Consider the following 24,246-nt stretch of genomic DNA (forward strand, 5'->3'; position numbering starts at 1 on the left):
ACAAAAGCAAGTCTTTGTAAATCTAGAATATATAATAGAACAAATTGGCCAGTGTAATGCCAATTTTTGAAATGTGCTCTAGGAAATTATAGACTGATAAGCCTGATATTGATTTAAGGCAAAAAGTTAGAAGCTATTAAAAAATAAATAAAAATACTAGTCCACACAATATACACAATGTCTGGAAAAAAATAGGACCCCTTACATAGTTTCAAAATACTTTGGAAAGCCATAGCAGAGAGACTAAATAAATTCTTTGCTTTGGTCTTCACTGAGGAAGATGTGGGGTGATACCAGTGCCAGAAATGGTATACAGTGTTGTTAAGTCAAAGAAACTGAAACAGATCTATGTAAACCTGGAAGATGTAATGGGGCAATCTAATAAATTAAAGAGTAGCAAATCCCTAGACCAGATGGTATACATCCCAGAGTAATGATAAAACTGAAAAATGAACTTGCAGTTATTGTTAGTAATATGTCATTTATCTTTAAAATCAAGCATGGTTCTGGAAGCTTGGAGGGTCGCCAATGTAATGCCAATTTTTCAAAAGGGTTCCATAGGTGATCTGGGAAATTATATATTTTTTATTTTTGTTACATTTGTACCGTGCTTTCCCACTCGTGGCAGGCTCAATGCGGCAGGCAATGGAGGGTTAAGTGACTTGCCCAGAGTCACAAGGAGCTGCCTGTGCCAGGAATCGAACTCAGTTCCTCAGTTCCCCAGGACCAAAGTCCACCACCCTAACCACTAGGCCACTCCTTCACTGAGTTTGATGTCGGTGCTGGGCAAAATGGTAGAGACTATTATAAAGAACAAAATTACTGAGCATATACGTAGGCATGGATTAATGAGACAAAGTCAACATGGATTTAGCAAGGGAAACATTGCCTCACCAATCCAATACATTTCTTTGAAGGGGTGAATAAACATGTGGATAAAGGTGAGCTGGTCGATATTATGCATCTGGATTTTCAAAGACATTTGGCAAAGAACTTCATGAATGACTCCAGAGGAAATTAGGAAGTCATGGAATAGGAGGTTGTGTCCTATTGTGGATTCAGAACTGGTTAAAAGCTAGAAAACAGAGAGTAAGGTTAAATTGTCAGTAGGATAGATAGTGGGGTTCCTCAGGGGTTTGTGCTGGGACTGCTGCTTTTTAACATATTTATAAATGATCTAGAGTTGGGAGTAACTAGTGAGGTAATTACATTTGCCGATGACACGAAGTTATTCAAGATTGTTAAATCGCAAGAGGATTGTGAAAAATTACAAGAGGACCTTATGAGGCTGGGAAACTGGGCATCCAAATAACAGATGATGTTTAATGTGAGCAAGTGCAAAGTAGGAAAGAGGAGCCCAAACTATAGCTAATGCAAGGTTCCAAACTAGGAGTCACCGCCCAGGAGAAAGATCTAGGTGTCATAGTTGATGATATGTTGAAACCCTCTGCTCAATGTGCAGCAGTAGCTAAGAAAGCAAATAGAATGTTAGCAATTATTAGGAAAGGAATGGAAAACAAAAATGAGAATATTATAATGCCTTTGTGTTGCTCCATGGTGTAACTGCACCTCGAATACTATTTGCAGTTCTGGTCACTGCATCTCAAAAAAAGATATTGCAGAATTAGAAAAGAGACATAGAAGGGTAATAAAAATGATAAAGGAGATGGGATGACTTCCCTATGAGGAAAGGCTAAAGAGGCTAGAGTTGGAGTTGAGAAAGCTGAGGGGAGATATGATAGAAGTCTATAAGGTACTGAGTAGAATGGAATGGATAGATGCGAATTGCTTGTTTACTCTTTCTAAAAATACAAGGACTAGGGAAATGCAATCAAGATAAAACAAATTGGAGAAAATATTTCATCACTCAATGTGTAATTAAACTCTGGAATTCATTGCCAGAGAATATGGTAAAAGCAGATAATTTCCTAAAAGAAAAGTCCATAAGCCATTATTAGAATGGACTTGGGAAAATCCACTGCTTATTTCTATGATAAGCAGCATAAAATCTGTTTTATTGTTTTGGGATCTTGCCAGGTACTTGTGACCTGGATTTGCCACTGTTGGAAACAAGATACTGGGCTTGACTGACCTTCAGTCTGTTCCAGTTTGGCATCATTTATGTTCTTAGTATGACCTTTGAAAATACATTAGTAAAACTTTTGTTAGGAAACTCTCAGCAAATGCTTTGCACCCTATGCCTTACTGTATCACAAAAATTTAATCACAATTTTATCGTCTTCGCTACATGCCATTTTGCTAAAATGGATCTTAATGGACACTTCCTGAATGACATCATTTTGAAAACAGGGGATCATCCTGTTTTTACAGTATCTTGCAGTAATACCTGTCAATTCTATTTATTAGAATTTATTTTCCACTTTTTTGAAGGAATTCACTCAAGGCAGTGTACAGCAAGAATAAGTCAAACATAAGCAATAGACAATTACAGCAGTAAAAATATTCAAACAACAATACAAAGTATGGCATAGTATGCTACATTACAATGCCAACACAACACAATAAAACATTTTAATAGCATAGGGTGTAAGAAAAGATGGAATATACAGATAGCTAAGATAAACAGGAGTAAGAAAATAAGGGACTAATTAAAGGGAGTTGCAAATGAGGTCAGAAAGTGAACTATGGGAAATAGATCTACTTTTTGGTCTCTGCTGGGTACTTGTGATCCTGTCGGGCCACTATCTGAGACAGGATGCTAGGGTTAAGGGACCGTGGTTAGCATAACTATAAAGTAAGGGAGCTGGGGACTGGGAGTTTGGTTGGTTCGCTCCCCTCCAACTGAAAAGGTGTTCCACTGTGCCTGAGTTAAAATCTGTCTGAAATACTCAAGCACTAACTTTCAGATAAAGCATAAAGACAAGGTGTTGTCTGCTTCCATGGCTTCATCTTCACAAATCAAAGTCCTGCTTACATTTGCAACATGAGAAGTATAAGGTGCACATTTTCCTCTAGAACAAGAGTTCTCAACCCAGTTCTCGAGACACACATAGCCAGTCGGGTTTTCAGGCTACCTACACTAAATATGCATAAGATAGATTTGCATACAATGCAGACAGTGCATGCAAATTTCTGTCATGCATATTCATTGTGGATATCTCAAAAACCTGACTGACTAGGTATGTCTCGATGACTGGGTTGGGAACCCCTGCTCTAGAGAAATCTAGAAACATGGACAATGTGAGCAGATAAGAACTATTCTAGCTACTATGGGGTCCTTTTACTAATCTGCAGTAAGCACTATCGTGTGCTTACCACAGTAAAAAAGTGCTTACCGTGGGTTGCACTCTGCACTTACTTCCCATGCGCTAAAAGATAAACATTAGTTTTTAACACTGGTGGGGGGGGGCATGGCGGGGTAGAGAGTAAGCACGTTCTGTGCTAATTGGTTAGTGCAGCTACATTGCCACATGCTAACCAATTAGTTCTGGGTTAGTGAGTGAGCCCTCTCCGCCTACAAAATAGATGATGACAGGGGCACATGCGCTAATGGAAAAATAGTGTATGACCATTAGTACAGAAAGGATTTTTGGCCATTTTGCTGCTGCAGTATAAATGGCATCAGCTTGCGGGGAAAGACCCGCGTAAGAGCGCATTGAGGCCATCTTTTACCACAGTTTGGTAAAAAGGCTCCTGTGTTGTCCTCTTTATGCTTGCCTAATATGCTGTCACATAGGACTGCCAAACTCTGTGGTCTTCTCTCCCCCCTGCCACCAAGGTCTCCTTATGTCCTATTCTGCCACTATTTTGGCACCTATATCTCCATGGGAAATTTGTTCCAGGTGCCCATCAGTGCTCCATGAATCCCTTAGTAAACTGTGTTTCATTTAGATTAAATTATTATTCAAATGCATGAGTTAATAATGTAGTAAGATAACAAAATCATTAGAAGCCTATTATATTCTGAATGAGGAAAGAAGCTTCCCCTCACCCGAACCAGAATGCCATAGCACCCTAATGAAAATCCAATTCTCCTTCTTATAGCAAACAATCTCTCTTTTAATGAAGTCTGCATTTTATTAGTAATGCTTCCAGTACTTTATCTCCTGGATTTGGGAGCTGAATGTTCACGAGGGGTGAGTAAATGGATGGTAACAAAAGCTGACACTTTATTAATGGCATTACTGTGGGTTTCAAGCTTTTGCTATCTCAACCATCTTGCGCTATGCAGTACCCAGTTGAAAATTAATTAATCTCACAAGGCAAGGGGGTGAGGGAGTTTCTGCTCAGCAGTAAGGCATCTGTGATCATAATGGGGTCAGTTCTCAGTAGTGGCAGTGAGTGGATTCAGTTAAAGACAAGTTCTGGCCTTTAAAGTAATACCTATGTTCAGCGCCACTGTACACGCAGTCAGTGATGCTGAAGAAGGTTATTCTCAAAAGGACTTCAAAAGTTAGGCACCAGGATAAAACGCACTAAGCGTGAATTTTACATCAACAATTTCATGCACAAATGCATTTATAGATCTTTCACAGAAAGACACGGGCTGATATTGAGACTATGGGAGGCAGACCGGCTAATTCCCATACTTGGCCACTTTACATTTGGCCAGTTTAAATATAACAGGTTAGCACTGGCCAGTTAAGTTCATAGTGGCCAAAGATAGGCCTGCTATTTGGGTGGCCTAATTTGGCTGCCAAGTATAGCTGGCAATGCGCTGAGTATTCGTGGCTAGCCAGCTATATCATGCAATAGCCAGTTAGCCGCTATGCGCTAACTGTGAATATTCACTGGGAGATAGCCGACTATCTCCTGCTGAATATTCATGGATAGACCATTAGCTACAATTTGTCTGGTTAAATAGCTCCAAATATCGGCCTGCGTTTTTTAAACTTTCCTAAAATGATATCTGTAAGCTGCATCTTTGACTTTAAAGAAATATTTTGTGGAGATATTAAGGATCCCAGAACAATCTTGCCCTCCATTATCTAAAGTTTATTGTGCTCCATTCTTTGCAAAAAGAGACACAGGACAGCAAGGAGTATTTGGCTCTGAAAGTTTTTCTGACTCTTTAAATGTGTCTCAACTTTTGGAAAGGAATGGTGAAGGAGCTATACCAGCTACATTAATTGCTAATTTTGTTTCAGAACCAGCTAGAGATTGAGTGCTAAAGGACCCCCCCCCCCCCCCCCCCCCCCCGCAATTGAGGATCCCTTTTCTAAACTGCAAGGTTCAAGTGTTTCCAGATGTTTCACATCAGATACAGAAGAGGAGGCAGCAGTTTCTTCTATTAAGACCTCATGTGATACATTTAGGTGCTTTATTTTGGTTGAATTTCCTCTGTGTGTCATTAAATATCAATCTGTAAAGTATATTTTTTTGATCCTGAACAATTGTCTACTGGAAAAATACATGTAAGAAATACCATCTTAAGCTCACGTTAAGTTGTCAACTTTTTTGACCTCCAAGAGTGGCGAGTCCCCTCTCATAACCTCTGAGCCAGCAAGAGCTTCCACTCTTTAGAAATATACATCAACAACCTACTTTCTGTAAGGTTTTTTAATTGTAAAAATAAATTCTTTATATTTTTCTGTGTCCCCTTTCTTACTTGTGGACTAAGTTGAGGGGGTAAACATATTGTGAGAGTGCAGGTGAAAGGGGATCCGGAAGGCACGAAGAAAGGGGGTACAGGGACCCGGGGAATCCCAACGGGGCAGATTTCATGTGCACAATACCCACATTCAGAAAGCTGGGCTACCGGAGGCAGAGAGGTTGGCTGGGTTAAGGAAGAAGGGGAGGAACTACCAGTCCCAGAATCCTTCTCTTCCCCACCCGGCTGTGCAAGAGAGTTAGGGGAGGAGATAGAAGATTGGGAAATGGTCTCTGAGGAAGGTGATGAGGGCCAGCTGGAGAGATTGGGGGCGGGGGAAGTTGAAGAGGAGGATAAAATGGAGATTACTGAAGGACTAGGGGAGGAACAGATGGAGATTGGAGCCCTGGCTCAAACCCAAAAAGCTGCTGTAAGAGGGTGGCTAGCTGTACCTTGGAGAGACTGGTGGAAGACCGGAGGAGAGAGGCTGAGGCACTGGGGGAAATCTCTACTAAAGAGGAAACAGGTGCAGCCTGTGGGAGAGAAAGAGAGCTGGGCACAATTGAAACCCCAGCTTGAACCAGGTGGGAATAAAGCTGTGTAACCGTGCTATAAGAAGGTGCAAGAAAGACTGTGTAAACTGTTTCATACTAAAAAGGTCTGGGCTGCAACCTACCAAGCTATTTGGTTTTTCCCTCTGATAATGTACTGTTCCCTAAGTGAAGTAATCTGAGCTAAAGTGAAGTGAAGTTATATGGACTGTTTTTGAACCTGAATTTGACTGTGTTGAACCTGAATTGTGCTCTGGGCTGCTAGCCTAAACAACCTGGAGTGAAGGGTGTTTTGTTGATTTGAAGCAAGAAAATAAAAGCTCTTACTTATAAACATTGGGCTTTGAATGTGCCTCTGTGAAAGGAACGGAGGGAGGAGGAAGTCCTGGGAGTTCACAGGGCCTGGAGCCAAGCCTCAGAGGAGCCAGATTGCTGTGGAGTGAAGGCCACATTTGTGTGGAGGAAGAGGCAGCTAACCAGGGTTGAGCCTGGCTGGGTCCTGGATGGGCGACCCAGTTACAATATAATGTTTTCTTTGATTAGTGGTTACCTAAATGTTTGAGTATTTCTCATTCTTTGGTACCTCTTCTTGTTTCTCTATCAAGATATTTAATCTTGAAAAAGGACATTTATATAAGCATATAAAAATAAATAAATAACAATTGCATTTATAGACTACTGGCATAAGTCTGCATTTGCATGTTTAACTTTAGGCGCTAGCTGAATGGCTCACGTAAATGCGTTAATTGTAGGCATTAGACGCGTAAATTGTAGTATTTTATAAATTGTGCATGCTACTGCTAGGCACTCCTCTGACCCGTCCATGCCCCTCTCAGGTCAACACCCCCTTGCAGTTGTGCACTATAGAATTTGAGTGTGCAATTTACAGAATACTGACTAATGGCAGTTATGCTTGTAGCTGCTAATTAGTGACAATTAGTGCAAATCAACACCAATTATTGCCGATAATTGATTAGTTTGCACACATGACCAACACTATTTTATAAGTTGTACATGCAACTTTACACACTCACCCCAGGATTCTATATATCGCACCTAACCTTCTGCGCTGAAATCCAAGCGTATTCTATAATAATGTGCGTAACTTAGAGGGGCATAATCGAACAGGGCCGGCCATCTATAGGGATGGCCCTGTCAAGCGGCGTACCCGACCGTATTATCGAAACAAGATGGCCGGCCATCTTTCGTTTCGATAATATGGCCGGGGCCATGGTCTGAACATTTGGGCTGGCCTTAGAGATTGCCGGCATTAGAGATGTCCGGCATTGGTTTTTGCCGATAATGGAAACTAATGCCGGCTATCTCAAATCCAGCCAAATCCAAGGCATTTGGTCATGGGAGGAGCCAGCATTTGTAGTGCACTGGTCCCCCTCACATGCCAGGAAACCAACCGGGCACTCTAGTGGGCACTGCAGTGGACTTCACAAATTGATCCCAGGTGCATAGCTCCCTTACCTTGGGTGCTGAGCCCCCCAACCCCCCCCAAAACCCACTACCCACAACTGTACAACACTACCATAGCCCTACCATAGCCCTAAGGGGTGAAGGGGGGCACCTAGATGTGGGTACAGTGGGTTTTGGGTGGGTTTTGGAGGGCTCCCATTTACCACCACAAGTGTAACAGGTAGGGGATGGGATGGGCCTGGGTCCGCCTGCCTGAAGTGCACTGCACCGACTAAAAACTGCTCCAGGGATCCGCATACTGCTGTCATGGAGCTGGGTATGACATTTGAGGCTGGCAAAAAAAATGTTTATCAATTTTTTTTTGGTGGGAGGGGGTTGGTGACCACTGGGGGAATAAGGGGAGGTGATCCCCAATTCCCTCCGGTGGTGATCTGGTCAATTTGGGCACCTTTTCGAGGCTTGGTCGTGAACAAAAAGGGACCAAGTAAAGTCGTCCAAATGCTCGTCAGAGCCAGCCTTCTTTTTTCCATTATCGGCTGAGGTTGGACATCTCTTAACCACGTCCCCGTCCCTCCTTCAGTACACTTCCGACACGCCCCCTTGAACTTTGGCTGGCCCTGTGACGGAAAGCAGTTGAAGCAGGCCAAAATTGGCTTTCGATTATACCGATTTGGCCAGCCTCAGGAGAAGGCCGGCCATCTCCCGATTTGTGTCGGAAGATGACCAGCCTTCTCCGAAAATAAGCAGGTTAATCAACTTAACAAGCCAATCAGCGTTTTTAACAGCACTTAACAAGCAATAATGAGCACTAATTGGCAATAATTAGAATTTACGCATATAACTCACTAAGGGGCTCATTTTCAAAAGAGAAAAACGTCAAAAAAGTGATCCCTGCCAGTCACATCATAGGTGTGCTGCTACTGGGTGGGCCTGGGCCCACCCTTGGCTGCACCACTGCATCCTTGAACTCTATAACAAAGCAGAGATTTAGCATTGCTGAACTTAGATGGGAGGGCAGTGGTGGGTGACAGGAAGTGTTGGAGGAGAAAGACTAGAGGATTTAACAAAGTTACTTGGTTTAAGCTCTTTTAGTTCGATTGTGTACAGTGGTAGCATGCAAGTAATACATCTGACTTGTGCTAACTTTTCCTAGTATAGAACATCTATATCGTGCTGTGTATCCTCTGTGGCACCCTCATTCAGTTTTGTATCATTGACTGTTCTTGAATGTCTAGCTCTCACTCTCCTTTCCTAGAGATTGATAAGTATTCCAGTCAAATCTCTGAGTGCACCCCATCACTGCCCTAGAATTCTTTGCCTTGTAAAAATACAGTGGAAAGGATATATGTCCAGCATTTTCCCAATACTCTCGTCATAGGTAGCAAAATGTCATGGGTCACTGGGGCCATAGTCCAACCAAGATTTTGCCTGACACAGTATCAACAATTAGAAAGACTGCGGGCAGACCCTGCAGATTGATTTGCTTGACTCCTCCAAGGAAAGCAGTCTTCCACTGCCCTGACTAACTCCTCCCACCAGGCTTCTTGTGTTTCCCCATTCCAAGCCCTGCAACAGAGCTTTCAATTCATCTTTTTAGCAATATAGCCCTCAGAATTAACAAGGCATCTTTTTTCTTCCACTTTCCTAAGACAACTTTTTGCAACAGCAAGATTCAGTGCTCCATATGTGACAGGCTCTATTTATTTATTAATGTAATTTATGGGGTTTTTTGTCAATCCATCTGACACCCTGTTTCCCTAATAGTTTTAGTACTCCCCCACATCATCTGAATTTCAAGAATAACTACTTTATCACTCACCGTGAAAAGCTTCAGCAGCCTTGGTGATATCTGCAGCATTCAGCACGTCGGTCATGGACATCTTGAAACTGGATAAGGAGGAAAGAAAGGGAGGAAGAGAAGAGAAAGCTGAAAATGAAAAGTGCTTCCCTCATCATTCTTATTCATCTGACTTAACTGCAGTGAGGTGCACACAGATGGCAGACAGCCAAAATAAGGCTGGAGCTGAGCCAGAGAGCTCCCCTTGGTACTGTGACTGTGCCTACCACAATCCACTGTATGTACCTTGAATATCCCACACCAAGGAAAATTTCATTAAAGCCAGTGAGTCCCCCCCCCCCCTCCCCTCCCCTTAAAATATTACTTATTGCTCCCTCACAGACAATTATGCAGAGTTTTGGTCTGAGCTTTTACTGGGACAGACTGGGAATGAGACGAATGGAAGACCAGGATTTAGGAGGGCTGCAGGGTTACTATTACTTGATGAAATCATATGGGATGATGAAGGTGGAGTTAGAGGTTAATTTATAACTGCATGGATGCCTCAATAGTACATGCGTGGGTAACGGCATATTTTCAGAATGAAAATATGTGCTAACATCTGCTCTGAAAACTACCCCCCAAAATTTATGCACCAATACCTTCTGCTGATTGGCAGGTACAACATTCTTGGTTGAATTTACATGCATACACATTTTATAAAGTATACCGATCAACATTAATCTCTTCCCAGCCCTGCACAGGGAGCACCTCTGTTCTGTCTGCCATACAGGCTGCACAATATCAGTGTCTCTGGCAACATTCAATGACATATACACACAAACCAGGACTTGTAGCCACCAACTCAAAGAGAGTGCTTGAAACAGTTCACACCAGTATAATATAATAGAAATTTTTTATGTATGTAGAGTACCCTCAGATATTTACCACTATTACTGCAGTCAATAATGCTGCTACAAGGTGGCATAGCACTTCTTTCATCGGGTAACTCTAACAAATTTTTTGGGAGGAGCAACATATGCTCATTTTTTCATGCTTCCCAATCACCTCAGTGCTATAAAATCGCTTATCACTTTTAAAAATGTATATACTAGGTGAAAACTGTGCACTTATCTTAACAAATTCTTGCCTCCCTGGCAGAACTATCTTGCCCTGCTGAAACATTCATCAATTGCCTTCCCCTGAAACCGCCCGACTCCACGGGGTTTCAATCACTTTCCTCAGGGACAAGGGTTAAGGCTGCATAATTCTTTTCTTCCTCATTCTTTTTTCTCTCAAATTTTGCAAATTACTGGAGTGGCCATGGGTACAGCAGCAGCTCCTAGCATCGCTAACCTATATGTCAGTAATTTCGAGGAAATGAACTTATACAATTCTCAGTGGATTACCCACATCAAATATTGGGGTAGATTTATAGATGACATTTTTTTCATTTGGTCATCTACAGAAAATCATTTATATCAGTTTTTTGATTGGCTGAACAGCAGAGATGTTCATTTGAAATTCACCATGAACAAAAATAGCCAACATGCTGTATTTCTGGACACGGAAATTTATAAAAATAATGGCAGTTTATATACCACAGTCCATCATAAGCCTACGGACAGAAACACTTTATTGCAGTTCAGCAGTCACCATCCTCATAGGCTAAAGTGGTCATTACCGGTGGGACAGTTTTTAAGATTACGGAGAATCTGTACCACTGACATATCTTTTAAACAACAAGCTGCCTTATTAATGGATAAATTACGGATACGCGGGTACCCTGAGAATTGTATTCGACAATCGTACAAACAAGCATGGTTCGCGCAAAGGTCGCTATTACTGACAGATAAGCCTAAGGAATCATTAAATAGGATGGTGTGCGTGCTAGGTTTCTCTACCATGGCCCCCCAAATTGCCCAAATTATTAATAGACACTGGCAGGTTTTAACTTTCCACACTATTTTTTCAGAGCAGCCTTGTATTGCGTATACGCGGGGGCAGAACCTCAGGGACCGGTTGGTGCAAACTTCTACTGGATATAACAATCAAAGTAGAGAAGATGGCATACATCAACCTTGTGGCACTTGCCAATTCTGCAGTCAAACCTACAGTATGACACAGTGGACTCATCAAAAAACGTCACGGACATTTAAATTGAGATATAACACTATGTGCACTACATCTTTTGTTGTCTATATTATTGAATGCCCTTGCCGTTTGTATTATGTAGGGCGTACTACAAGGCACATGAAGGTGAGGTTAACAGAACATAAAAGCAGATTATCTACAAAAACTATGACATTTGCAGATTTACGTTGGTTTATCATTGATCATGTCCCTGTTTGGATGAAAAGCATGGATCGGGCTACTGCATTAGCCAGAGGTGAGCAGTGGTGGATCTTTACTTTACAGACAGTGAACCCTCAGGGGCTCAATGAAAATGTGGAATGGAACACTATAATTTGACCTGGAGTGGTCTGCAGAGATGTTTGCAGCTCGATCTTCTGACTGTCTTTAAGTAGTTTGTATAAAGCTAGTTGTGATTATGACGTCATTTCAGACCTTGCATGGATGGGGATGCCTTATAAGCCACAGGGGATAAGCAGGCTTTAGGTCTTGCTTTGTCTTGTTGATTGCTTGAGAGAAAAAAGAATGAGGAAGAAAAGAATTATGCAGCCTTAACCCTTGTCCCTGGTGGCTACAAGTCCTGGTTTGTGTGTATACTGTATGTCATACAGGCTGCACACGCATAAATTTACCTGCATATCCTGAGGGAACTCTTAGAAAAACCTATTTCTGCAGGCAAAACAGTTTTACCCATGGAAATGTATTTTAAAATTACCTTAGTAGAACAGAAACCTGCAGAAAATGGAAGAAGGAACCGTCTGAAAATAACAAGAAGCAGCATAAGGAGTGTCAAAGCAAATGCAAGGCACAGATAAAGAAGGCCAAGAGGGATTATGAAGAAAAGATAGCATTAGAGGCAAAAAACATAGCAAATTTTTTTTCGGTATATTAAAAGCAGAAAGCCGGCAAAAGAATCGGTTGGGCCGCTGGATGACCGAGGGGGTAAAAGGGGCGATCAAGAAAGATAAAGACATAGCGGAGAGATTGAATTAATTCTTTGCTTCGGTCTTCACCGAAGAAGATTTGGGTGGGATACCGGTGTCGGAAATGGTATTTCAAGCGGAGTTAGAGAAACTTACTGACTTCACAGTAAACCTGGAGGACATAATGGGGCAGTTCAGCAAACTGAAGAGTAGCAAATCTCCTGGACCGGATGGTATTCATCCTAGAGTACTGATAGAACTGAAAAATGAGCTTGCAGAGCTACTGTTAGTGATATGCAATTTATCCTTAAAATCGAACGTGGTACCGGAAGATTGGAGGGTGGCCAATGTAACGCCCATTTTTAAAAAAGGTTCCAGGGGAGATCCAGGAAATTATAGACCGGTGAGTCTGACGTCAGTGCCGGGGAAAATGGTAGAGGCTATTATCAAAAACAAAATTACAGAGCACATCCAAGGGCATGGATTACTGAGACCAAGTCAGCACGGCTTTTGTGTGGGGAAATCTTGCCTGACCAATTTACATCAATTCTTTGAAGGAGTAAACAAACGTGTGGACAAAGGGGAGCCAGTTGATATTGTGTATCTGGATTTTCAAAAGGCGTTTGACAAGGTACCTCATGAAAGGCTACAGAGGAAATTGGAGGGTCATGGGATAGGAGGAAATGTCCTATTGTGGATTAAAACTGGTTGAAGGATAGGAAACAGAGAGTGGGGTTAAATGGGCAGTATTCACAATGGAGAAGGGTAGTTAGTGGGATTCCTCAGGGGTCTGTGCTAGGACTGCTGCTTTTTAATATATTTATAAATAATTTAGAGACGGGAGTAACTAACGAGGTAATTAAATTTGCTGATGACACAACGTTATTCAAAGTCATTAACTCGCGAAAGGATTGTGAAAAATTACAGAAGGACCTTACGAGACTGGGCGGCTAAATGGCTTAATGTGAGCAAGTGCAAGGTGATGCATGTGGGAAAAAAGAACCCGAATTATAGCTACGCCATGCAAGGTTCCACGTTAGGAGTTACGGACCAAGAAAGGGATCTGGGTGTTGTCGTCGATAATACACTGAAACCTTCTGCTCAGTGTGCTGCTGCGGCTAGGAAAGCGAATAGAATGTTGGGTATTATTAGGAAAGGTATGGAAAACAGGTGTGAGGATGTTATAATGCCATTATATCGCTCTGTGGTGCGACCGCACCTTGAGTATTGTGTTCAATTCTGGTCGCTGCATCTCAAGAAAGATATATTAGAATTGGAAAGGGTGCAGCGAAGGGCGACTAAAATGATAGCGGGGATGGGACGACTTCTCTATGAAGAAAGACTAAGGAGGCTAGGGCTTCTAGTGCTGGGCAGACTTATACGGTCTGTGCCGGGGCTGGTGGTTGGGAGGCAGGGATAGTGCTGGGCAGACTTATACGGTCTGTGCCAGAGCTGGTGGTGGGAGGCGGGACTGGTAGTTGGGAGGCGGGGATAGTGCTGGGCAGACTTATAGAGTCTGTGCCAGAGCTGGTGGTTGGGAGGCGGGGATAGGGCTGGCCAGACTTATACGGTCTGTGCACTGAAGAGGACAGTACAAATAAAAAAGTAGCACATATGAATTTATCTTCTTGGGCAGACTGGATGGACCGTGCAGGTCTTTTTCTGCCATCATCTACTATGTTTACTATGTTTCAGCTTGGAGAAGAGACGGCTGAGGGGAGACATGATAGAGGTATATAAAATAATGAGTGGAGTGGAACAGGTGGATGTGAAGCATCTGTTCACACTTTCCAAAAATACTAGGACTAAGGGGCATGTGATGAAACTACAGTGTAGTAAATTTAAAACAAATTGGAGAAAAATTTTCTTCACCCAACGCATGATTAAACTCTGGAATTTATTGCTGGAAAACGTGGTGAAGGCAGTTAGCCTGGCAGAGTTTAAAAAGGGGTTAGACGGTTTCCTAAAGGACAAGTCCATAAACCACTACTAAGTGGACTTGGGAAAAATCCACAATTCCAGGAATAACATGTATAGAATGTTTGTACGTTTGGGAAGCTTGCCAGGTGCCCTTGGCCTGGATTGGCCGCTGTCGTGGACAGGATGCTGGGCTTGATGGACCCTTGGTCTTTTCCCAGTGTGGCATTACTTATGTACTTATGTACAGGGGTAGGAACTGAAGTGGGAGTGGAACCTTTAACACAGTTAAGTTCTCAGAGTGCAGCGTCTCCTCAATCTTGTGCTCATAGACCACCGTAAGTCACTCGTTCCTCTCCTCTGCTGCATATGTAACTAATATCTGTTAGCTACTTTAACACAAGGGTTCTCAACTTAATCCTCGGGACACATCTGGCCAGTCAGGTTTTTTAGGATACCCACAATGAATATGCAAGAGATAAATTTACATGCACTACCTCGACTGTATGGAAACCTGAGAAGTAAGATCATTGCTGCATTCTTACTTGCAGGTTGAGATACCCTTTGTAGGCTATCATGAAAATTATACAGAATATATATAAGTACATAAGTAGTGCCATACTGGGAAAGACCAAAGGTCCATCTAGCCCAGCATCCTGTCACCGACAGTGGCCAATCCAGGTCAAGGGCACCTGGCACGCTCCCCAAACGTAAAAACATTCCAGACAAGTTATACCTAAAATGCGGAATTTTTCCAAGTCCATTTAATAGCGGTCTATGGACTTGTCCTTTAGGAATCTATCTAACCCCTTTTTAAACTCCGTCAAGCTAACCGCCCGTACCACGTTCTCCGGCAACGAATTCCAGAGTCTAATTACACGTTGGGTGAAGAAAAATTTTCTCCGATTCGTTTTAAATTTACCACACTGTAGCTTCAACTCATGCCCTCTAGTCCTAGTATTTTTGGATAGCGTGAACAGTCGCTTCACATCCACCCGATCCATTCCACTCATTATTTTATACACTTCTATCATATCTCCCCTCAGCCGTCTCTTCTCCAAGCTAAAAAGCCCTAGCCTTCTCAGCCTCTCTTCATAGGAAAGTCGTCCCATCCCCACTATCATTTTCGTCGCCCTTCGCTGTACCTTTTCCAATTCTACTATATCTTTTTTGAGATACGGAGACCAGTACTGAACACAATACTCCAGGTGCGGTCGCACCATGGAGCGATACAACGGCATTATAACATCCGCACACCTGGACTCCATACCCTTCCTAATAACACCCAACATTCTATTCGCTTTCCTAGCCGCAGCAGCACACTGAGCAGAAGGTTTCAGCGTATCATCGACGACGACACCCAGATCCCTTTCTTGATCCGTAACTCCTAACGCGGAACCTTGCAAGACATAGCTATAATTCGGGTTCCTCTTACCCACATGCATCACTTTGCACTTGTCAACATTGAACTTCATCTGCCACTTGCACGCCCAATCTCCCAGTCTCGCAAGGTCCTCCTGTAATCGTTCACATTCCTCCTGCGACTTGACGACCCTGAATAATTTTGTGTCATCGGCGAATTTAATTACCTCACTAGTTATTCCCATCTCTAGGTCATTTATAAATACATTAAAAAGCAACGGACCCAGCACAGACCCCTGCGGGACCCCACTAACTACCCTCCTCCACTGAGAATACTGTCCACGCAATCCTACTCTCTGCTTCCTATCTTTCAACCAGTTCTTAATCCATAATAATACCCTACCTCCGATTCCATGACTCTGCAATTTCTTCAGGAGTCTTTCGTGCGGCACTTTGTCAAACGCCTTCTGAAAATCCAGATATACAATATCAACCGGCTCCCCATTGTCCACATGTTTGCTTACCCCCTCAAAAAAATGCATTAGATTGGTGAGGCAAGACTTCCCTTCACTAAATCCGTGCTGACTTTGTCTCATCAGTCCATGTTTTTGTATATGCTCTGCAATTTTATTCTTAATAATAGCCTCCACCATCTTGCCCGGCACCGACGTCAGACTCACCGGTCTATAATTTCCCTGATCTCCTCTGGAACCCTTCTTAAAAATCGGAGTAACATTGGCTACCCTCCAGTCTTCCGGTACTACACTCGATTTTAGGGACAGATTGCATATTTCTAACAGTAGCTCCGCAAGTTCATTTTTTAGTTCTATTAATACTCTGGGATGAATACCATCAGGTCCCGGTGATTTACTACTCTTCAGCTTGCTGAACTGACCCATTACATCCTCCAAGGTTACAGAGAATTCGTTTAGTTTCTCCGACTCCCCCGCTTCAAATATTCTTTCCGGCACCGGTGTCCCCCCCAAATCCTCCTCGGTGAAGACCGAAGCAAAGAATTCATTTAATTTCTCCGCTACGGCTTTGTCCTCCCTGATCGCCCCTTTAACACCATTTTCGTCCAGTGGCCCAACCGACTCTTTGGCCGGTTTCCTGCTTTTAATGTATCTAAAAAAATTTTTACTATGTATTTTTGCTTCCAACGCTAATTTCTTCTCAAAGTCCTTTTTTGCCCTCCTTATCTCCGCTTTGCATTTGGCTTGGCATTCCTTATGATCTATCCTGTTACTTTCAGTTGGTTCTCTTCTCCACTTTCTGAAGGATTGTTTTTTGGCTCTAATGACTTCCTTTATCTTACTGTTTAGCCACGCCGGCTGACGTTTAGTCTTTTTTCCCTTTTTTCTAATACGTGGAATATATTTGTCCTGAACCTGAGCTTTGGACACTAACATGAGCTTTGGACACTATCAGGCTTATTTTCGAAAGAGAATGGTGCCCATCTTTTGACACAAATCGGGAGATGGGCATCCTTCTCCCGGGGTCGCCCAAATTGGCATAATCGAAAGCCGATTTTGGGTGTCCTCAACTGCTTTCCATTGCGGGGATGACCAATGTTCACGGGGGCGTGTCGGAAGCATAGCGAAGGCGGGACTGGGGCGTGTTTAACACATGGGCATCCTTGGCCAATAGTGGAAAAAGAAGGGTGTCCCTGACGAGCACTTGGCCGACTTGGTCCATTTTTTCTTGCGACCAAGCCTCAAAAAGGTACCCGAACTGACCAGATGACCACCGGATGGAATCAGGGATGACCTCCCCTTACTCCCCAGTGGTCACTAACCCCCTCCCACCCTAAACAAAACCTCTATGCCAACCCCAAATGCCATACTCAGCTCCCTGACAGCAGTATGCAGGTCCCTGGAGCAGTTTTAGTGGGTGCAGTGCACTTCAGGCAGGCGGACCCAGGCCCATCCCCCCCTACCTGTTACACTTGTGGTGCTAAATGTGAGCCCTTCAAAACCCACCACAAACCCACTGTACCCACATGTAGGTGCCCCCCTTCACCCCTTAGGGCTATGGTAGTGTTGTACAGTTGTGGGGAGTGGGTTTTGGGGGGCTTAGCACCCAAGGTAGGGGAGCTATGTACCTGGCAGCAATTTATGAAGTCCACTTCAGTGCCCCCTAGGGTGCCCAGTTGGTGTCCTGGCATGTGAGGGGGACCAGTGCACTACGAATGCTAGTTCCTCCCACGATCAAATGGCTTGGATTTGGTCGTTTCTGAGATGGGCGTCCTTGGTTTCCATCATTGCTGAAAACCGGGGATGACAATTTCTGAGGACGACCATCTCTAAGGTCGACCTAAATGTTGAGATTTGGGTGTCCCTGACCGTATTATCGAAACGAAAGATGGATGCCCATCTTGTTTTGATAATATGGGTTTCTCTGCCCCTTCACGGGGACGTCCTGTGAGGATGTCCTCAGGAAAACTTGGGCACCCCGTTCGATTATGCCCCTCTATGTAGCTCATTTTCAAAGCACTTAGACTGGAAAGTTCCATAAGTTACTATGGAGCTCATTTTTAAAAGAGAAAAACGTCCGAAAAGTGGCATAAATCTGCATTTGGACGTTTTTCTCACAAAAATGTCCAAATTGGTATTTTCAAAACCAATTTTAAGACGTTTTTCTATGAAGTCCATCAGAATTGCATTCAAATCACAAGGGGGTGTATCAGGGCATGTTAAGGGCGGGATCTGGGCATTCCTAACACTTGGATGTTTTTCAGCCATAATGGAACAAAACCATCCAGGACTAAAACTAAGACGTTTTGAGCAAAACCTGTTTTTCTAACAAACAAGGCACAAAAAGGTGCCCTAAATGACCACTGGTAGGAATCAGGAATGACCTCCCCTTACTCCCCCAGTGGTCACTAACCCCCTCCTATCCCCTAAAATGTATTTCAAAACATTACTTGCCAGCCTCAGATGTTATACTAAGGTCCATTAGAACAGTATGCATTAGAACATTAGAACCCTCATCTCCCTTTACGTTCCCGCCCGTAACCTCCGTTCACAGGACAAATCCCTCCTCTCTGTACCCTTCTCCACCACCGCCAACTCCAAGCTCCACTCATTCTGCCTCGCCTCACCCTTTGCTTGGAACAACCTTCCTGAGCCCTTACGCCAAGCCCCCTCCCTGCCCATCTTCAAGTCTTTGCTTAAAACCCACCTCTTCAATGCTGCATTTGGCACCTTACTCTTACCGTTCAGTAAATCCAGACTGCCCCAATTTGACCGCCCCTATCGGACTGACCGTTCACTTGTCTCTTAGATTGTAAGCTCTTTGAGCAGGGACCGTCCTTCTATGTTAAATTGTACAGCGCTGCGTAACCCTAGTAGCGCTTTAGAAATGTTAAGTAGTAGTAGTATGCAGTAGTCTAATGGTGGGTGGAGTTCACTGTAGACAGGTGGACCCAGGCCCATACCTCCCCCTACCTGTTACACTTGTGGAGGAAACTGTGAGCCCTCCAAAACTCACCAGAAACCCACTGTACCCACATATAGGTGTCCCCTTCACCCGTAAGGGCTCTGGTAGTGGTGTACATTTGAGGGTAGTGGGTTTTTTTTTTGGGGGGGGGGGCTCCGCAGACAAAATAAGGGAGATGTGTACCTGGGAACAGTTTATGAAGTCCACTGCTGTGCCTCCTATGGTGCCCTATTGTTTTCCTGGGATGTCAGGGGGACCAGCCTACTGAAAATGCTGGCTCCTCCGACATCCCAATGATTTGATTTTGTGCATTTTGTATTTGGACGGGTTTTTTTTATTTTGAAAATGGACAAAAAAAACAAAATATCCAAATTACAACGCCTTGTTCAAAACAGTATTTTGGGGGGGGGGGGGGGGGGGGGAAACGGACATTTTTCTTTTTTGAAAATGACCTTCTTTCCTATTCAAATTTTGGACCTTTTTTTGCAAAATGTCCTAAATCGGACTTAGATTTCATATCGAAAATGCCCCTCCAAGTAACTTTGTAAGTCTAAGTGCTTTGAAAATATGCCTTCACATAAATCCCTTCTTCACCTCTTTTGTGGCCTGCAACACAGTTGAGCCAGCTTTAAGAAATGAGATATGTTGCAGTTTCTCTCTCTTTGTCCCTTTGATGATCAGCCATGTTTAAAAAATAAGCTTCCCATAATCTTTCACTGCCTTCAGTACCTTGAAGGGCTGAGCATCTTTCTTTCAACAGAATCCTCAAAGTCTTGAGAGACCAACCTTCTGTTAGGTGCTTTGGGGCTAATCAAGAATCTCACCTCAGGTGTTCTTCCTACTCAACTGACTATTGACACTTCTAGAAGGTGCAAGGCGACTCTTGATTATCTAAGAGATGGCTCTGTGTTAGCATTGAGATAGAATGTAAGGAGGTAGGGTGGGGTGGTTTACCTGCCTTTCTCTTCATATGAAACACTCAACCTTTTTGTAGCTTAATATATATTTCTAATCATTTCTGAGAGGTGTGCTTCCTTTATCTGATCAGTGCAGAATGTAAATTCTTCAAGCTCCATGCAGTATATTCTGTTTCTTCCATTGTGTAACTGGGCTGGTGTCATGATTATGGCACATAGGAATCTAGAACTCAACGACTTCCATTTTCCTGCCTGACGCTGTTGGACTTTGAATGAACCAGAGGCACCCATCTGTAACTTCATTTTTCTCTTATGCTCTCTCTTTCTACATTTCATTTGTTCTCTCTTTGAATTTCTCTGTTCTTTTCCTGTTTCTATTTCTTGAATTTCTTCTTTTTCATGTTGTTTTCCCTCTCTTTCTCTTCCTCTCCCTTTGCTCCTATTTTTTTCTGTTTTCCCTTTATTTTTCTTTCTCTGTTTCCCTTTTTCCCCTGTCTGTCTCTTTCATTTTAAGAATTTATAAAGATCTCAGATACAGTTCTTTCTATAATCTGGGCAGCTATTCTACTCACTGCTGCCAAATGTTTCTATCCAGCAGCAACTCGCTGACAGAGCAAGGCTCAGAGAACATATCTTCTGGCAACCCCATGAGTAACCCAAGACCCCACAGGCACATCAGATACTTAAGCAAAGTGTGCAGATATAGCTGACATGAATCATCCCTAAAGTGACTCCCATCACACCAGGCTGATAACTACTGTCATGCAATGGGTGAAAATCTTTTTTTTTTAATTCCAGTCTTTTAATGGTCATAGTTCTCAAGGGAGAGGCTGACAGTACTAGTAAATGAAGGGTATCTATAACAAGTATGATGTTTGAATTTAGCAAAAATCTGAAAAGTGAGGTCAGTAGCATCATCACCATCAAAGATCCAGTTCTTATTATTGTACATCTAACTCACAAATGAAATGGTTAAGACAGTGAAAAAAACTTCTGGTTATTACAGAAACTGTTTAAAGTGACTATATACCTAGGAGCTCTCGCAACGCCTTAACCACTGTGTTTGTGCAAATTGGATGCGGGAACTCACCACATGAGAGGTGAATGAAATGACAATTTTCAAGTCTGAAATCTCAACATTCAAAATGGCTGCTTGCATGTTTCAGGCTTGGCCTAATTCAACCATCTTTCCGTGTCCTATTATTGGCCCATTGTACTCTTTGTAATTTTCTTTTTTTATCTTTAACATCGATTTTTATATAAAGCTTATAAGAAATAAAAGCATAAAATCAAAGAGAGAGAGAGAGTAGTTATCTACCCATATTTCCACAGTTACAGAAACACTAATTAGTCACATATGTAACTCAAACCAAAACAATTGTGTGCTTCAGTATTTTACTGAATAGCTATAGAAGAGAAGCAACAGTGCAAGACTCCTCCACTTGCTACCTTACCTCAAAACATTTAAAAAAAAATCTTTAGAGAGGAAGTTCCAGTTCCATCCTGATTCTACCCTTTGCTTCTTTTCAGTGACTTGTCAACTTAGGTATTAATTATGAAGTGGTCTGTCCACTGGAAAGTAGATTATCACTAAAACTTACTTTCCATATGTCATCCTTATGTATAAAAGTGTGTAATGATTTATACAAATGCCTATTCAGCTTCTGGGTTACCTCTGTGTGGGAGGCAACTGTGGGATGATCAGTACAAGCTTTGGGATAATCAGTTCAATGCCCACATCTGGATGATGAAAAAGAATTTCCAAACACATCTGGATAAGTTGTCTGTACATGTCACATCTTACAAACTCCAGAGGGAAGCTGTCTTTGGCACAATGCAAGTTCTATAGCAAGTGTTAGCAGTAAATTTGAGAGACTGAGATCATACTCCATATACCCTGGCTAATGCACATATGCACAAAACTACCCCATCTGGAGAAATCGCTCCTGAGAGAAACAAGTCTGTGTAGTGAAATCTTAAGGGAAAGAGAAAGATCTTACAGCCTGATATTGTGCTGCTGCGGTTGTGGTGGCAAATGAAAATTCTAGTAACTGCCAGTTTCACACATGCTCTCCCATGTACTACCCTGGTATTGTTTGGCTAGTCTCAGGGTAGTCAGTAATGATTTTCAGTGGCACTATGTGACTAGTGCTGCTTAAAATAATCATACAGCCCTTGCCAGCGACATGTATCTGGATAGTAGGTATTACAATCCAGCTAAGCACTTCCAATTAGTTTATTTTCTAACACACCTGTTGGAGCGTAAACCATTTTTCCCCAAGTCAGTCCTGAAGTACCCCCTTGCCAGGTTTTCAGGATATCCACAATGAATGTGCATGAAATTAATTTGCATACACTGCCTCCATTATATGCAAATCTCTTTCATTCGTATTCATTGTGGATATCCTGAAAACCTGACTGGCATGGAGGTACTCCAGGACCAACTTGGGAAACACTGGTTTAAACCATGACCAAATTCACAATTTCAACTTCCTAACCATCTAGTGAAGTAACAGGGAACCGGTATCATAAGAAGCAATTTGAATGCCTAGGAATTGAGAGCTGCAAACCAAGGCCTTGAAATCAAACTCTATTTCTATGATGAGTGGGAATGTACCAGCAAGTGCTAAGAGATGCAGCCTATGCTCTATGCTTTGCCGTCTTGTAGAAGAAAAAACTAATTTTCTTGGGTAATACCTCCATTGATTATCTGGTTGACCTCTGTTTCTCTATGAGAATGCCCATAGACCCAGAGAAACTGATGAATCTGCCTGATTCCAACATAAAAACTGAATGTTTGTTTTATTGAAGCTGATTAATTTTTTTTTGTTTTCATTAATAAATCAGATCTAGAGCAAATATTGCCCTGGAATATAGCGTTGCTGAATCCATCCCTGAGATTTGCTGGAGATGATGAGGAGAGGGAATCCATCTGATAAAAAACCATTTTCTTTTCTAGAGTAAATCTAAGCTTATCAGTTGTATTCTCATCTTCTATATTATTGTTACTTCTGATATTTCTGAGGACTCTATTCAATAGGAAATGCTCTAAGTACAAAATTAGGAGGGGGCTTAAGTTTGCTTTGCACTTCTAGTTATATTGCTAAACCAATTTATTTTTTTCACTTTCCATTTCCTATTTTGTTTTCTCTTGTATTTCTATTTTTACCTTCAGTTTCTCACTCTCGTTTGTTTCTCTTCCTCATTTCTATGTTATCAGTGTCCTTGACTTCTCTCTCTATCCCCTTCCCTGTTTCACAATTTTCCTTTAATTTCTTAGCGGAGATTGGGTGGCAGTACCAGTGGTTGGGAGGCGGGGCAAGTGCTAGGCAGACCTCTACGGTCTATACCCCAAAAATGGCAAGGATAAATCAAGGTCAGGTATAAATATAAAGTAGCACATATGAGTTTATCTTGGGCAGACTGGATGGGCCATACAGGTCTTTATCTGCCCGTCATCTACTATGTTATGGTTTTCAACATCTTCCTTTTTTTGCTGTTTGTATGCCTTTTTTTTTTCATTCCTCTGCAGGAGCTGAACTGCTCTCTCTCTCTCTCTCTCTTTCTTTTTTTGTGCTTCTTCTCTTCTGCTATTTAATCTCTTAATTTATTTCTCCATGTCTTTCAAGTTGTCTCCTTTCTTTGCATCACTGTCTTCATGCAAGAATATTTGTGGATTTTTTTTCAAATTCCTTAACATATCTAACTTTTTTTTTTCAATTGGGCAGCCTTAAGCCATGTGACATGTGGTACTCACCGTTTATGAGGATGGAGCGCACTGGAAAGGCTGTTAGTTCACGAGTTGGTCATAAAGCAAGAGGTAAGAATCCTCTGAGGGATCTCCACTTATATATTCTCTTAGGCTCCTCTATTTTAGGAAAGTGATAGACATCTCCACCCCCTTCTTCAGCAGTATTCTCATACTCACAGATGATGAAGCTGTATCACATATACCATCCCCAAACTAATGAAATAGCACTATTAATACTCCTGGCAAGGAAAACATACCAACAGCCCTTAGAACTTGTTACACAGGCAGACTGGGGTCGAGGAATTCCTGAGCATCTCAGCTTTCACTGTAGCTCCTTAGACACAGATAGGAGGAGAAAGGTTCAAGTTGTTGGAGAACAACAACAAAAAAATGATATAAAGGGCCAGATTCTATATTTGGCACAGAAAAAAATGGCACGGATGGAAAATGCGAGTATGCTTCTATAAACCGCACCTAAAGTTAGACATGGTCTATAAAATA

The 24,246-nt window shown here is 42.4% G+C and overlaps 1 protein-coding gene across 1 annotated transcript in view; it reads right to left on the reverse strand.

Moving 5' to 3' along the window:
• PVALB (parvalbumin) overlaps positions 1-23,860 on the reverse strand; it is a 49,377-nt gene extending 25,517 nt beyond the window's left edge. The window contains exons 1-2 of the mRNA XM_030210070.1: positions 23,752-23,860; positions 9,347-9,414 (exon numbers count right to left, since the gene is read on the reverse strand). Coding sequence (XP_030065930.1) covers positions 9,347-9,407 — 61 coding nt within the window. The 5' untranslated portion in view covers positions 9,408-9,414; positions 23,752-23,860. The remainder of the gene's footprint in view (positions 1-9,346; positions 9,415-23,751) is intronic.
• Between the last annotated feature and the right edge of the window lie 386 nt (positions 23,861-24,246).

This window comes from Microcaecilia unicolor, chromosome 1 (assembly GCF_901765095.1).
Source record: "Microcaecilia unicolor chromosome 1, aMicUni1.1, whole genome shotgun sequence".
NCBI classification, from domain to species: Eukaryota; Metazoa; Chordata; class Amphibia; order Gymnophiona; family Siphonopidae; genus Microcaecilia; species Microcaecilia unicolor.